This window comes from Cryptotermes secundus, unplaced genomic scaffold, assembly GCF_002891405.2.
Source record: "Cryptotermes secundus unplaced genomic scaffold, Csec_1.0 scaffold358, whole genome shotgun sequence".
Classification (NCBI taxonomy): Eukaryota; Metazoa; Arthropoda; class Insecta; order Blattodea; family Kalotermitidae; genus Cryptotermes; species Cryptotermes secundus.
This window is the reverse complement of record NW_019721523.1, coordinates 1810089-1826862: the sequence shown is the minus strand read 5'-3', so window position 1 is coordinate 1826862 and position 16774 is coordinate 1810089. Positions and strand designations below refer to the sequence as shown.

The 16774-nt window shown below is 42.7% G+C and overlaps 1 protein-coding gene across 1 annotated transcript in view; it reads left to right on the top strand.

Moving 5' to 3' along the window:
• LOC111875496 overlaps positions 1-16774 on the top strand; it is a 38564-nt gene that overhangs the window by 13530 nt on the left and 8260 nt on the right. Inside the window, exons 6-11 of the mRNA XM_023871793.1 lie at positions 2765-2962; positions 4482-4617; positions 9026-9170; positions 14514-14518; positions 14755-14870; positions 15658-15834. Coding sequence (XP_023727561.1) covers positions 2765-2962; positions 4482-4617; positions 9026-9170; positions 14514-14518; positions 14755-14870; positions 15658-15834 — 777 coding nt within the window. The remainder of the gene's footprint in view (positions 1-2764; positions 2963-4481; positions 4618-9025; positions 9171-14513; positions 14519-14754; positions 14871-15657; positions 15835-16774) is intronic.

The following is a 16774-nucleotide window of genomic DNA, read 5'->3' as shown; positions in this document are numbered from 1 at the left end:
AAAACTAAGTGAAATATTCAATATTGTCGAAAGAGAACCCCCCCCTATTTTATTATTTTAAAATTTGGGGGGGGGTTACCTTATATTAGGGCTTATACAGTAAATTACACTGTTTATCCCGACATAAGACACAAGAACACTATGAAGTTCCTTTCTTACGTCTCACTCTGCCTTTTCAGGGATGATATGATTAAACTGATTAAGGAAATTAATTTTTATAGGTAAATAGACGCCATCAAGTAAACACAAGTTAAGGTAAATTGGTAGGAATGGGTGCAACTAGGCAAGTGGCGCGGCCGGAGGGGTATTTATGGATGGAGTTCATCACCGCAGAAACGGAATGAACCGTACTCGCGATTTCACTTAATTATCTTCATACTAAAGACCGTTTTTCATGAGCATAATTGAAGATGGTAACCCAGCCGTTGTTGGTTAATTCAAAAGTTTTTGCTTTAAAAATTTATTGGGGCACGCGGTAGGGTAGTTTGTTGAGGCACCATACTACAAGCAGGAAGGTCGCGGGTTCGATTACCGTTTAGTACATTGGATTTTTCAACTGACTTAATCTTTCCAACCGCACTATGGCCCTGAGGTCGCCTCAGCCTCTAACAGAAATGTGTACCGGGAATCTTCCTGAGGGTTAAAGGGGGCCCGACTCGTAAGGCTGGCAAACTTACCGTCATCTGTGAGCCGATTGTCTAGAAAACGTGGGAACCTCGACGTCTCTCAACCCTATAGGCCTTCATGGCCTGTTACAGGAATAGCTTTACCTTTTATTTTTTATTATTCATTGATTAAATTATACGTATCCAAATATTAAAAATGTTTGCACTGCAGTTATTTACATTTATAAACGTAGAAAAAGTTACATAGTCTAAACAGAATCTCTGCAAATTAGGTACCATTTTTAGTTCAGGCCACAGAACGAATATGTCACACATTCAAGTTGTACTAAGATTGTACACGAAGTGTTAAAGAGTTCGAAGACGGGTTATAACTTCTGGCAGCGCAACTTCAAAAATTCAAATCCATTACGCCACAGAAGAATACATACCATTCGTCACTGCCCGAAAGTGCAAACGCTGTAGCTAGAGTATACTTAATCTGACGTAGCTCTGGTTGGCAAGTGCTGTTAATGGAAATCTCACGCCTGAAAACAATTGGCAATTCGCACCCTTCCGTTGCATGTCTACCTCGCAAATGTCAGAACTAAGAAATTCTGACACTAAGAATGTAGACACTTCCACAAAATTCCCGTTTTATATGCGCAGGACAATGGAATAAAACATAATCACAATAAACTTAAAATAATATCGAAATGGAATTCAAATATGTAAAGAGTGCCATCATCTGGGATATAACGCCGTGTAGTCTGTTGAGAGTCAGCCGAAGTTTCGGAGGAACACACCGCCTTCCTCTTTAGGATCGAATAAGCCGAGCAAGACATCAGCAAGAAAGCGGGTGGCAAGCTGGAGATGGAGGCGACATGTTCCTCCAACGTTGGTTGACTTTCAACAGACTACACGGCGTTACATCCCAGAAGGCAGTGCTCTTCATAGCCACCGCTGTGAGAACCTCAGACCCTACACGGCATTATGTCCCAGAAGATTGTACTCTTCATAGCCACCGCTGTGAGAACCCCAGACCCTACACGGCGTTATGTCCCAGAAGATTGTACTCTTCATAGCCACCGCTGTGAGAACCCCAGACCCTACACGGCGTTATCTCTCAGAAGATTGTGCTCTTCATAGTCACCGCTGTGAGAACCCCAGACCCTACACGGCGTTATGTCCCAGAAGATTGTACTCTTCATAGCCACCGCTGTGAGAACCTCAGACACTACACAGCATTATATCCCAGAAGATTGTACTCGTCATAGCCACCGCTGTGAGAACCTCAGACACTACACGGCGTTATATCCCAGATGATTGTACTCTTCATAGTCACCGCCGTGAGAACCTCAAATCCGCCAAATACTTACATAAATCGGGCTGTAAATAATCAGGTTAAAATCTAACAGGTTGTGACGATGGTATATTAATACATTTAGGAGACTGGGCTCTGTCTCCGTCATCATGTAAAAGCCTGCTCAGTTGGACCCAGTCGATAGAGTTAGTCCCTATCTCCGGTCTATCTTTCCGTTCCTGTCTCTTCCGGAGACAGGGCCCACCTAAGTAAGCGTTTTACCCGAGGTCGTGGACAGAGATGAATCTCGAAACGTTGTTTTTAAATAAAAAACAAGACGATTGATGATGTCCAAAATGTCAATAATTATAACAAACGCCGTGTTCTGTAGTCCTCAAGCGAACTATACCGACCGAGCGAACGGATCCCCACAGCCGTTAATCTCGGTTCTCTAGACCGGAGCCGCTGTTTCCTTGAAATAGCTCCTCAATTATCCTCATGAGGCTGAGTGGACCCTGTTCCAGACCCACTACTTATCGGGAAATCTGGTGGCGCCGGCAATCGAACCCGGGACCTCTAGATCTGTGTCCAGGAACTCTGACCAATAGACCACAGAGGCGTTTAATTATAACAATCAGGTTAATGAAATTGATTATCTGAAATTATATTAGAGATTTGGGTTTATTAAAAGGACGTTGTAAATAAATGCCTACCCACTTGTGATTCTTCTCTAGGAAACCAATGGAGAAAGTAACTAGTTTGTGTCAAGAAAGTAGCTGATCAAAACTGTGATCCGTAATATCTTGTCCAGTGATTATTATCCTCTTTGAAATTACTGTATAATTTATGTTCTCATAAGGGTGGTCGATTTTATATGCTGATAATTCTACCCGACGAAATCGAAGGCGTGGGGAAGTTGGCAGAGAGTCTCACTGGGCGTGACGTCACTGACCTCATCAATAATTTGGAGAACAGTGGCTCTTCACCGGTGGTCAATCTGACTCTACCAAAGTTCAAGTTGCAGACAACGTTACAACTTGGTCCCACTTTGCAAAAGGTAGGAAGAGTATGATAACCCAAAAGGTTAACGTTTTTGAGTTTTGACTAAGGTGTCAGAAGTACTCTTAATGGTGTCCCGATACACCTTCGTTTGTTAATAGCTTAACCAAGAACTGTGCAAATTGTATGCATTAAGTACGTAATTTACAAACAGGTACTGCATGTGTACTTGTAGACACATATCAAATTCATAATTTTTCTTTAGGTCTGTAACGTATTGGTTTATAGCACATCTGATTTCATAGCTAAACTCTAATTCGTGAACCATTAAATTTGTAGTAAATTTTTCGGCAATTCCCCTGGATATAAACTTCGACATCTCACTTGCATTTTACAAAATTTTGGTTTTAATCTGCGATTTAAATAGTTATAAATTTTATAAACTAAAAATAGCATAATATAAGCATCACAGTTCTGAAGATCAGGCTTTCGTGGATGTGATATCTTGTGAGTAGGTAGGTACCTGTTTTCCGAGGAATTCGATGCATTCATCTTGTACCTTGAAGGTTCAGGCAGCAGGTTCCTCCAGAATACTGTTAATTACCTACCAAACTCATGAAGTTTCATCCCAGAAGGCCGTAACCTTCCTATTCACCACCGTGAGAACCTCAAATCATCCCAGTTCTGAAACGTAAATATGTTTCAAATACAGTAAAAATGTGCATTAAAAGTTCAATGCAGTTATGTTCGGTATATCAAAAGAAATGTCAATTTTACCAAAAATATTAAAAGAAACATTTTTTTTTTAGAAATAAGCATCAAGAAATTGTGATACATTTCTTTTGAATGTATCATCATGTGAACAAGTACTTACTGAGGAAGAAGAGTTAAACTTTTTGTGTCTATTATATCACGTTTTGAAAGCACAGAGGGAAAGTAGAGGCAAGTCTTCACGCGTTTCGAACTTTTGTGCTGGGTGGAGGTGAGGGAGAAGATTTGTCTGGTACTATTTGGATATGACGTTAGATGGAAAAATACGCAAGTATTTTAGAAATATGGACGCAAAGATGAATCCCAGCTATAGATAGTAATCAATTTTGTGTCGTCGGGACAATAACTGCCATGTATTGACCGACATTTTTTTCATTAGTAATGTGTCATACGACAGGTCCACAGTCTCTTCCAAAACAGTTCCTCCACTTAATGCGATCTAGAGCTTTCTCCTTCAAATAAAAATATCCTCTTCTGTCCCCAAGGTCATCCAGCATCTTCTTACGTCTTTTTCCTCGTCTTCTGGTACTTCCGGGATCGGCCCACTATATTCACCCCTCGTTTGTGACTCCACCTTATCGTGGTGAGGGCGTTTGAGTGTGCCAAGGACCCTGAGAGCTATACCAGCGGTAGCGTAGCTACTGGCAGGGCCTCCCTTGCTGGACAGGTCAAAGGGTAGGCATCAGACGAAGAGAGACACCAAAAACCAAAAACTGACTGACATTAACATCAGATAAATCCAACAAGTTTTAGCTGAAACTAAAAGCGAGGTTTGCATTACAGAGTGACGTGCTTCTGGTTCTCAGATTGGTCTGACTGACTTGTTCACTGACCGAGCAAATCTGACTGGGATCTCGGAGGAGCCTGTAGCTGTGTCTCAAGTGATCCATAAGGCAGAGATTGAAGTGGATGAAGACGGAGCAACAGCCGCTGCAGTAACAGGTACTGCCAACTGTAATAGCTAGATCTTTTGTATTTCTCGCCTTAATTCTTACACACTGGGGTCGCATCATATGCACATTTAATTAAAATAAATAGAAATTTAATTAGCGCGGACTATTGGTCTACGACTCGCTCTCCGTCACCGAAGCCTGTTCCTGGGTCTCCTAGATCGAAACAAGACCTGACTACACGCAGGTTTATCGTTTTTCCTAAAGTAGGCTTATGCGACTTCATCCTATCTGTGTATCCCCCTCAAATCAACCCCTGAATGTCTAAACCAGTTTTTATGAAAATTGGTACGTACACGTATATAATGGCAGCTAAGTCCATCTCAACGGCGTACTTAATAACCCCCCTCAAATCAGTCTATATGTCTGTATGTGTAGTCTTCCATTTAATGCTAAGCAACGGCTCGATAAACACGTTCCCGCGGCAACGGATACACAAAAAAATAGAAAAATTGTTGGGCGCATCATTTTCTATGAGGTCCGTGTCTTATCAAAGGAGAGTCTATGGGTCTGTCTGTGTATCCCTAAATCGTTACTAGATAACAAGTCTGTAAAGACATTCCCTAGGCAACAAAGAGTTGCTAGACGCGTCGTTTTCTGTGCGATTTGTGTTGTATCAAAGAACCGATTAGTTCTCCCCAGAAATTCTTGTTACTTCTTCATTATTACGTCTCTCTCTATTTTATGTAATTAAAAGTAAAATTACCGTACATTTTATGTGTATATGTATTCTTTACTGTATAAATTGTATGAATACATATTACAGCGCATTACCTTTTGGGGGGTTATAAGGGGATTTTCAAGGGTAATTCTGATTATACGCGATCATGGGTTTACATGCCGTCTTTAGAGCCTAACCCCGGCATACCACCCACCTACAACACACGCAACTCTTAAGGCAGACTCTCCTCAGATGAGGAGAGGAGACACTAACTGTGTTGGTGCTGACCTCTGTCACTATAACTATAGCTATGTAAAAACCTGAAATCGGGCTTTCTCAATGGGAGATAATAGGAAAGTGTGAAAAGGGTAAAATTGTCTCTGCTCAACGAATTTAAGCACTACGCCATGAAGGCATGTGTGGGAGTGGATGTATAGATCCACATTTTCTTGAGCTCGGCACTGGCTGGAGGTGAGTGGTCAGCTTCACGCCCCGGCCGTTTTACCCCCGGGGAAGAGCCCCGGTACCCATTGGGTAGGAGGTTGGGTGGACCCAAGAACCGGTCTGGACGATTTGGAGAAGAGAAAATTCTTGACCCTACCGGGACTAGAACTCCGGACTCCTTAGTGGTCCAGCCTGTGCCAGTCGCTATACTGACTGCGCTACTCCGGCTTCTAATAGGAAAGTGTACAATATAAATTGTAGTAAAGCAAGTACAGACCTGAAACTGGGATATGAAAGGAGGTGCAAATTTTGTGTAATAAACCAAATCCATGAAAATCAATGCATAAGATTAATTTGGAAATTTTCATGTTGTGAAACGGAAACAGATCCAGTTTCCGAAACGTTGTGTTCTCTTGTGTTCTTGAGAATATCCGAAGATGGACAAAGTCCAAAATCCCAGTGATCCTGNGTAGTGAATAACACTCAGGATGAAGAAAGCAGTCTTTTGTGATTTGGCACCGTGTATATGTGGTGTTAACCGACGTTCCTCCGAAACGTCGGTTAACACCACATATACACGGTGCCAAATCACAAAAGACTGCTTTCTTCATCCTGAGTGTTATTCACTATCGTTAGAACCCTTCAGAATTTTCAAGGTGATATACTCATTTTGCGCTTTCTACTGTTCTCACGGGATTTAGCTTCGCGTAGACCATAAGTGTGATGGATCTTTTAATATTCTCCGCTATCAGCGAATAGGTTGACCCAACTGTAAATTGCCTGAAGTATATGACTCGAATCTCAGCTGAAGCACTGCTTGTCCTATATGGATTTTTGTATGTTACACTGCAAGTTAGCGTTGAAACAGGAAACGAGCATTTCCCTCCTCAGCCCTACCGGTTGATACCATAATTTAATCCTTTGCTTCATTCGACATGAAATATCCCGTGAGCGGAACGCTGTCCTTACTTGATTGTACTTTTCCCCCCTTTCACTACAGCCCCAGTGGGCCTAGACCTACCTCCATGAACTTCTCCGTTCACTTCGGTTTTTCTAGATCTTACACATTCGGTAGGTTCCTTGGGCCGGTGATCAGCTCGTCGCAAGGCCTCTACCTGTACACAAACACAGAAAACGCACACACACAAACTAAACATCAATGCCCTGAGTGGGATTCGAACCCACGATCCCGGTTTCCAAGCGAGCGAAGACAGGACATGCCTTAGACCGCTCGGCTACCGTGACCGGCTGATTGTAAATATACCCATAATAATTGCTACAGAAGAACCTACGAACTAACCAGTTACTCATAATCGCTTTTAGCGACATTGCTATTGACATTAGAATTGGTTTAATTAAACAAGTTGCAAGGATGTGAAATTGTGATTGAATTAGAGGGGGAATGGGTAAAGTTAAAAATTTCCCTGTGTTTAATTAATGAAGTACCACGCCATAAAGAACTATAGGGAATGGATGTATAGATCCATAATTCTCGGCACTAGATGGAGATGGCATGCACTGTCTTCGCTCGCTCGGAAGCCGGGATTGTGGGTTCGAATCCCACTCAGGGCATGGATGTTTGTGTACAGGTAGAGGCCTTGCGACGAGCTGATCACCCGCCCAAGGAGTCCTACCGAATGTGTAAGATCTAGAAAAACCGAAGTGAACGGAGTTCATGGAGGTAGGCCTAGGCCCACTGGGGCTGTAGTGCCAAGGAAATAAAAAAGATGGAGATGAGTGGTCAGCTTCACGCGCCGGTCGTTTTACCCCTGAGGAAAGAGTCCTCGTTGCCCATTGGTTAGGAGGCTGGGTGGACGCTTTGGGGAAGAGCACATCTCTTACTCCTTCTGAAATCGTCCAGCATGTAGCCCGTTGATATACCGACTGAACTATACCGGCTCCTCGATGGATGTGTAGAAAAGTCCATACATCTGATTAGATGATATCGCTCGCCAACGGAAAACTGAAAATATCAATACAGGGTCCCTGCGGACTGTTTGTACAGAATCTTAACTCCGCAGACAGACATTGCTTACGCTAAAAGCAATAAGACAGGCAAGGAAATTGTTTAGAATAAAACAAAAGTAAAAGTTTAGGATTTGTTTTGATAAACGACTATTTAACCCATTAATATTTATCTAGTAACATAGACACAAATCCGGAACAGCTTACGAGTATAAGCCTGCCATGACTAAGTAAATGTCTGTAATTCATTCCACGGTTAATAAAACAAATTTATGTTGCCGGTCTTAACAAGGAAAAACTACTTAATAGCCTTGACGGATCGGTGAAAACTTGCGTAAGTGTACATTTTAAGACCGCAGAACGGACAAAGTTATTTCCCAATGCAGTCTCACGTCATACCTAACATATTCATACTTACTTCCTCGTTCTGTCGAGACGATTAATGGAAGTATTTTTTGTATTGCTAGTGGGGTGGGACTAAGTCCCTTGTACTGCGGCCACTTCTGGTCTATTGTACCAGCCCCAGATGATAGGTGAGGGTGATTGTGGAGTAATTGGTGGAATGAAGATTGGTCGGGGAAACCGAAGAACTCGGAGAAAACCTGCCCCAGCGCCACTTTGTTCACTACAAATCCCACTTGACCAAACCCGGGATCGAACCCGGACCGCCGTGGCTTGAACTATGGCGCGGCCATTAATGGAAGTATATATACGTTACACCCGATCTATCATTTTGCTGTTGAACATCCTTGAAACTAACAAAAGCTATACATGAATAGTATTTACTCAAGTATCCACTTTGGTCTTAGATTAAAATTCACTTTTTTCTTTCTTTCTTTTTTTCGCTGGGTCTACAGCCCCCTTGGCCCCTTGGCCTCTGGTTTTTTCAGTTTCATGTTACAGATGGTACGACTCCTTGGACGAGTGATCTGCTCGTCGCAAGGCCTCTACCTAAACACAGGACAACACAAACACAAACACATACCAAACATCCAGGCCTTGTTTGGCATTGAAACCCACGATCCCGGTTTCCGAGCGGACGAAGACAGTACATATATTAGACCGCTCGGCTACCGTGACCGGCAGATGTATAGACCATAATAAATATTACTTGCACGTCACGTACGTCAGATATTATCAACACTCACAAAATAAAACGGTACGCTGAAAAAAGACTGTTCGCTAGTTCGTGACATATTACTAGAATATACTATGGCACATTCGCTCAAAGCAAGTATTGTACAATAATTAGCAATCAGAAAACAATACCCGACCGACAGATTGAATCTTATATAATGAATGCAGTTAATTATATTTCTTCACCCTACAGCCATACATGCTAACGCTCTTTTTGCATCACTGGCGCCTCCTCCTCTACTTGTGTTCAGAGTGGATCATCCCTTCATCGCATTCGTCGTGGACGATCTCAACAAGCTGCCGCTATTCGCTTGCAGAGTCACCGATCCCACGGCTTCGTAATATGCAAATGGCTATTGTTATTCCAACTTGATAATCGCAAAGTGATTGTGCAGGTGTACATAGACGGATGAAGAAACTGTGAAATATGAAAGTATTTCAAGCGTATAATATTTAAGATTAAGTTCAATAAAGTTTTTAAATATTTGTGTGTAGTTAAAATTAAATTAATATTGGACTGTGTTCCTCTTCATGATGTAATTTATTCCATTCTACCGTGTATCCCCTCTTTTCATTCCACTTGTTTCTGCCAACAACACTTTTCTCTCATGTCCTACTGTAGCCTACACCATAAATTGCTGGACAACTGTCATGTGAACTTACACTTCTCATGTATTCCGTTTGTATTTAAATGGTCCCAACCCTTTACACTCATGGTTTGAGCTATGATTGGTTTATATATATCTTATAGGGACTAGCTCTATCGATTAGGCCCAACTGAGCAGGCCAATTGAAAAATCCAATGACATCGGGATTCAAACCTGCGACCGTCCGGCTTGTAGCATAATGCCTCAACCAAAAACGCTACCTCGTGAGATGTTTTTCAGTTTACTTTGTGTCATTTATGGATTTTCAAGGTCAATATATATAGTGTTCGTTTTCTGCTACGAATTCTGTTCTTCTCTTATCAGTAAACCATACTGTATTTGCGAATAAGAGGGGAAATCCTCAGGAAGCGGTAAAACTTGCTCGAAATTTTGTTTTTTATTTGTATTCATTGTCAGAAAGTGACAGCTATGACGTCATTGTCAGTTACCATAATTAGAATTGTGATTAGCATGACTAAACAACAACAGCAGCAATCATACATAAACTTCACGGAGAATATTAGGTCTAATTAGTGGTGTGTTTTTGTGAACACGGTAATGAATTTTAGGATATCACATAAGACGGGGACTTTTTCTAGTACCAATTTCTCAGCTACTAGAAAAAGTCCCCGTCTTACGTGATATCCAAAAATTCATTACCGTGTTCACAAAAGCACACCACTGGTCTATATCCTGAGCCAAATTAAACCAATAAACACCCTATTTCTTTAAGATCCGTTTTAATATTATCCTTCCATCTACGCTTAGCTCATCCAAGTGGTCTCTCCTTTGCAGGATGTCGGGTCAAATTTTATGTACATTTCTCACCCCGTCTGTGCTCTGAGTGTCGCATCCTCATTGATTTCATCATTCTAATAATATTTAGTGGGCCGGTCACGGTAGCCGAGAGGTCTAAGACATGCATTGTCTTCGCTCGCTCGGAAACCGGGATCGTGCGTTCGAATCCCACTCAGGGCATGGATGTTTGTGTGCGTTTTTCTGTGTTTATGTATAGGTAGAGGCCTTGCTACGAGCTGATCACCCGCCCATGGAGTCCTGCCGAATGTGTAAGATCTAGAAAAACCGAAGTGAACGGAGGAGTTCATGGAGGTAGTCCTATGCCCACTGGGGCTGTAGTGCCAAGGGGAAAAAAATTAGTAGAATGTACAAATAATGAAGCCCCTCATTACGCAGGTTCTCCAGCTATAGGCCTATTCTCCTTCGCATCCTACTTGCAGGCATCCCCAGTCTGAGTGGATTCTAGGTGCTTGGAGCAGTGAATATTTAGAATACTCTCTTCTGGGATGTGACACTAATAATGCCATATAATTCTCACGACGTTCCGGAAGAAGATACCCCCTCCATCTCCAGGGTCGATGACTGAATTACGAACCAGGCAGCAAGCTGAGTCAGCCACGATGCCGAACCGCCTCTGGGACCAGCCCAGCCTTCTTTCCAATGTGTACACGGGCTCTTTCCCCGGAGGTATAGGGCGTATAGGCGTCGGGACGTGAAGTTGGCCACTCGTCTCTATACACTGCTTAGGAAGGCGTAGATGTAACCTTCAGTCCCCACTACTTCCTCACAGCGTCGCGATGTTCACTTAGCGGCTACACATTCACCCCACCCCTTCGCACATCCCGGAAACAGCCCATGCTTATGGAGGCGTAATTGCGAGTAATGGAAGTTATCTGGCGCTTGCTGTTATCTTATGAAGGTCGCGGCATGGGAACTGAACATGGGATTCCCCGTTGACTGGGAAACAGGTTATATATCCCCACTTTGCACGTAGCAGCTCATTTGAGTAACATACAACAGCGCGGTATGTGGCTAGGTGAGTACTGAACACGCATTAACGTTTACTACACCGCTTTGTTCCTGCAAACGCCAGAAATCTGCCCCTGGGTGCATAAAGTGCACGGAGTAAATGCATATCGGAGAGGTTCTTTTATCCTTCCGCCTGTACACAATTTTTTTTAGTTTCTTCGGGTGGGGTGAGACAGTCCACTTGGTACGTCAGCCACTAACTGGTCTGTTGTACAGTCCCGGATGATATATGATGAGTGTGGTGCAGTAGGCGGAATGAGAATNTATATATATATATATATATATACCGATTGTTTAACTCAGAAACTGATACGGATGAATATCTTAATTACGTATCGTCAACACTTCGCAGAATTCTTTGTTTGCTGCTGATCTGATTACAGTTGCTTGTACGGAGCAGAGTCTGAGCGAGTCCTTTCATAAACTGCATAATACGTGTATAATTAATGAATATGATTGAGGGATCCTGCAGAAAACGAGCTTAATTGCGTCTAGATGAGAAGAACATTTTTTTAATTCGCCTAGTGGGGGGTGGAGTCCAACTGGGTCCACTCGGCAAGGCGGCCACTGATTGGCATATTGTAGCCTGCCCGGGGTGATTATGATGATGGAGAATTTGGTGGAATGAAGATTGGCAGGGGAAACCGAAGTAGTCAGAGAAAACCCGCTCCAGCGCCACTTTGTCCACCACAAATCCCACTTGACCAGACCCGGGATCGAACCCGTGCCGCCGCGGTGGGAAGCCAGCGACTAACAGCTTGAGCTATGGCGCGGCCTGAGAGGAACATTACTTCAGATGTGAAAATAATTGTATAAGTAAGAGTTCTCAAACTTTTAAGCTACTGTACAAGATGTGAGAAGAGAAAGTTACCTCAGTATGCAATTGTCTATATAACAAAAAGTAATTAAAAGATGAACATTACTAGTGAATGTCGAAAACAAAGTTTACTTTAAAGTCGATTCGTTTCGATCCAGTGCAATCTACTCTATTAATAAGGAAAGGAAAACGAACTTTTAGGTTATATTTATAAAAAAGAAGCACACTGTGCAAAAATATTAGCATCAGATACAAAATACAGACGCCAAGTTTGGTGTATTTTCAGACTTGGCTACCATTTAACGAATTAAAAACATATTAGTTCTGGGTTTCTGCAGTTTAATATTTGTAGCGTGGTCAGCTTCACAACCATAGATTCGTATCTACATATACAGAACATTAAGGCCAACGTCATATGCAAAATCATAAAGAATGCGTTTAGAATATATGTGTACTCCGCTGGAGTACGAATTATACTCGTGGGACAGAGGCCTTTCTTCGGGGCCGTATCGAGATTTGAGTATGGCTGTCAGTCTGTGAGTCTTCTCATTCAAGGAACTATCTCCAAAGAGCAGAGAATTTCTTTTTGGCGTTATCATTTTATGGGCTTGCCTTCTTCACTATTCATACTAATTTGTTTTCCCAATCTCTTCTCCTTCATCTTCTCCGTGGCGCACACGTCTCGGCAATCTTTCTTCCTTCCTCAATATGGCCGCACCATCTCAACGCTGTAGTTCCTAGGTTCCTTATCTCTGACGAAGCCACATCCGCTCCTTACCACAAGGCTTCATTTCTAAGTCCAGTCTGTTTTATTTCGTCGCCTGAAGACTTCTCAAATAGTCAAATCCAACCGTCCTTCGCTTACTCCTCAAATTTTCAGTCAATGTCAACAATGCGTTCATCTACGTTGCCAAATATATTCTTACTGATTTGGGCTTTCACTGTGGTTAACTACTCATGATAATTCTGTTATTCGGTTGCTACACTGTGTCGTTGTAGGCTGTTTTCGGAATTTTGAAGGTACATACTGCTTCCATCTTCAAGGTCAGAAACTTCGACTCTATCCCGAAATATTTCCCTCAAAGAGTCCATGGATACCCTTGCTATACGAGCTGCAGCGGAACCTTGTTCATCATTTGTTAGCCGCTGGAGAAGATTGATCCACTTATTCTACTTGTCCGCACACCGTACCTTGCAAGAGTTTTATAATCACGCGCTGGAAAGTAGTATGTTACTATGAGATTGTGAACTTCAACATCTGATGATCTGTATATTTTTTATTGCTAGTGGGGAGGGACTAAGTCCCTCGCTCTGCGGCCAATTCTGGCCTATTGTACCAGCCCCAGATGATAGTTGAGGGTGACTGTGGAGCAGTTGGTGGAATGAAGATTGGCAGGGGAAACCGAAGTACTCGGAGAAAACCTGCCTCAGCGCCGCTTTGTCCACCAGAAATCCTACTTGACCAGACCCGGGTTTGAACCCGGGCCGCCGCGGTGGGAAGCCAGCGACTAACCGCTTGAGCTATGGCGCGGCCGTACTGTATATTTACTTGACAGTGTAAGTTAAACAAAGTCTGTGTTAACCGATATTCGGGATAGCGTAGTCGGTAGTCGGTATAGCGACTGGCTACGGGCTGCACAACAGAGGGTTCGGAGTTAGAGTCCTGGTGGGGGCAAGAATTTCCACTTCTCCATAGCGTCTAGACCGAATCTGGGGCTCAACTAGCATCCTATCCAATGGGTAACGGTATTTTCCCAGGGGGTAAAACGGCCGGGGCGTGAAACTAACCCTTCACCTCCAGCTAGTGTCGAGGTCAAGAAAATGTGATCTATACGTGCACTCCCTCATACGCCTTCATGGCGTAGTGCTTAATTAATTAAGCACAGGGACAACTTTATCTTTACCTTATTTTTTTTTCCTTGGCACTACAGCCCCAGTGGGCCTAGGCCTACCTCCATGAACTTCTCCGTCCGTTTTTCTAGATCTTACACATTCGGTAGGACTCCTTGGGCGGCTGATCGGCTCGTCGCAAGGCCTCTACTTGTACACAAACACAGAAAAACGCACACACACAAACTAAACATCCATGCCCTGAGTGGGATTCGAAGCCACGATCCCTGCTTCCGAGCGAGCGAAGACAGTGCATCCCTTAGACCGCTCGGCTACCGTGACCGGCCTTATCTTACTTGACATATGCTAATTAATTGTATTTGTATAAAGAGATCTGCTATGAGGAACTGAAAATTACGAGGGAATATTCTTTTCAATTCCTTTACAGAACCAGTTTTCACATGGGTGTCATACAGTGACACTCTGTGTTCCAGCGTTTATCTCGCGCGTGGCATTTCGACACATAAAATAAGAGGACTGAGTGAATGTTTCTCCCACAGGTCACGTAAAGTAAGGTAAGGAATTAAAGCTACACGAAGCTAGGGATATGCAAGCCGCAAGCCCACTTCATGTTGGCCGTATACAATTTTCTTGAGCTCCAGAAAAAGAAAACATCACCACGTTTGTACGCATTCCCTCATCCGTATTAAATGTTTGTCATATTTTGTACTTGCTGATTTGAGGTTTACTGACCAGATGTAAAGGGCGCGATTATAATCCTGCAACATTTGTTTCTTACAGCAAGTCTGTATTTATTGCTGTGCACATCGTGGCTCTCACGAGCTCAAGAGTCAAGCACCGCTGTCAGCAATCGGGTCGCCGAAGCAACATACCTCTTTTCAGTGGACCTATTCAAGGTAACTGGGAACCACATACATATACCCTACGTAACTTACATGATGCATACGGCCGCGCCATAGCTCAAGCGGTTTTTTTTAATTCGCTTAGTGGGGGGTGGAGTCCAACTGGGTCCACTCGGCACGGCGGCCACTGATTGGCCTATTGTAGCCTGCCCCGGGTGATTATGATAATTGAGAATTTGGTGGAATGAAGATTGGCAGGGGAAACCGAAGTACTCGGAGAAAACCAGCCCCAGCGCCAATTTGTCCACCACAAATCCCACTATAACCGCTCCATAGCTCAAGCGGCGGCCCGGGTTCGATCCCGGTTCTGGTCAAGTGGGATTTGTGGTGGAATTAAAAAAACATTACATGATGCATTCTTCTTCTCCCCCATTCGTGCTACATGCCATGCCCACCTCATCCTCCTTGACTTGATAATTTTAATTATACTTGGAGAGGAGTACAAGTTATGAAGCTCCTCATTATGCAGTTTTCTCCAACCTCTTGTCACTTCATCCTTCTTCGGTCCAATTAAACGAAATAGTATACATATAAAATATTTGTAAGTCTGTGAAATGGACATATACGTCTGTATATATATATATATACAGTAACATCCATGTCTGTAATACACGAGTAGCAGTGCCAGTAACATACAAAGAAACAAAAACGCATTCGGAAAACAGTGTAGGCTTACTGTATGGAAAAACTTTTCCCTTGTTCACATTCCTTCAGGTTCTAACTCTAACGTCTTCTGAGTGGTATATTAAAGCTCGGAATGTAACACGTCAATTTTACGCAGGCGGCACTGAAGGCTGATGCGGGGAACGTGGTGATTTCTCCTGTCAGTGTGTCCACTTTGTTGGCCCTCGTTCAGCAGGGGTCAGGCGGCAACACGGCGACTCAGCTGGAGGAAGTGTTGCATCTCGACCCTGAGCAGTCTCGAGATGGATACAGTCATCTCACGAGAAATCTCAAGGTAACATGACGGAAACGGTAAACATACGAGCCGGACAACTAAAACAAAACCATATCTGTTGAATGTCATCACATATGCAGACACGTAACTCGTTTCAGGTCACGCCTGTGTAATTAGCTGAAGCTTCAACAAGGCGCGCACACGTAAACTTGTAGACAAATATGTTATATAACTCTATGTTGTACTGCTAGGAAAATGTTAGTTTGTATGTTATAGCCACTCTGCGGAGTGCATATACAGTTTCAGGTTTGTCAAACGCCGTGCTTTCCATATAATGTTAAAGTTGTTGCCAATTTCACACAGAGCCACTTACAAAATTACTGTTATATTTCAGTTTCCCCTTGCACTGAGACATTATCCTTATTGTTAAAGCACCCGTCAATAATGCAACAATATAAAAGACATCTAGAATATGTTTCTCACTAAAAATGTAACTTTAATACTTTATGATGTTGGTGGACAAGTGAACAGTGCAGTGGTCTCCCCAAAAACAAAACAAAAATTGCCTGATGATGGTCCATATGCGGACGAAACATGTTGTAAACTGAAAAAAAAACATATGTAAAACTAGAGACATTTTAGTAATTTGGTAATCACTTTTAATGTATAAGTTATATTTTTAGTGTCCTAATGACATTTTAGTGATTTCATCAACATCATAAAGTATTCAAGTTACATTTTTAGTGAGAAACATGTTCTAGATGTTTTTTCTATTGTTGCATTATTGGCGGGTGCTTTAATAATAAGGACAAAACAAAAGTACTGGTTTATCAACTATGACACTACATACTTAGTTAGTTAGTTAGTTAGAGAGGGTGGGTTTCCCCATGCACCGCGACCAGTTTGATCTATTGTGCTTCCCTCTATGATATTCTACCAGACACTACATACTTGCTTAGTAACCAGAACTGTAAGGGCCGCGCCATAGCTCAAGCGGTTA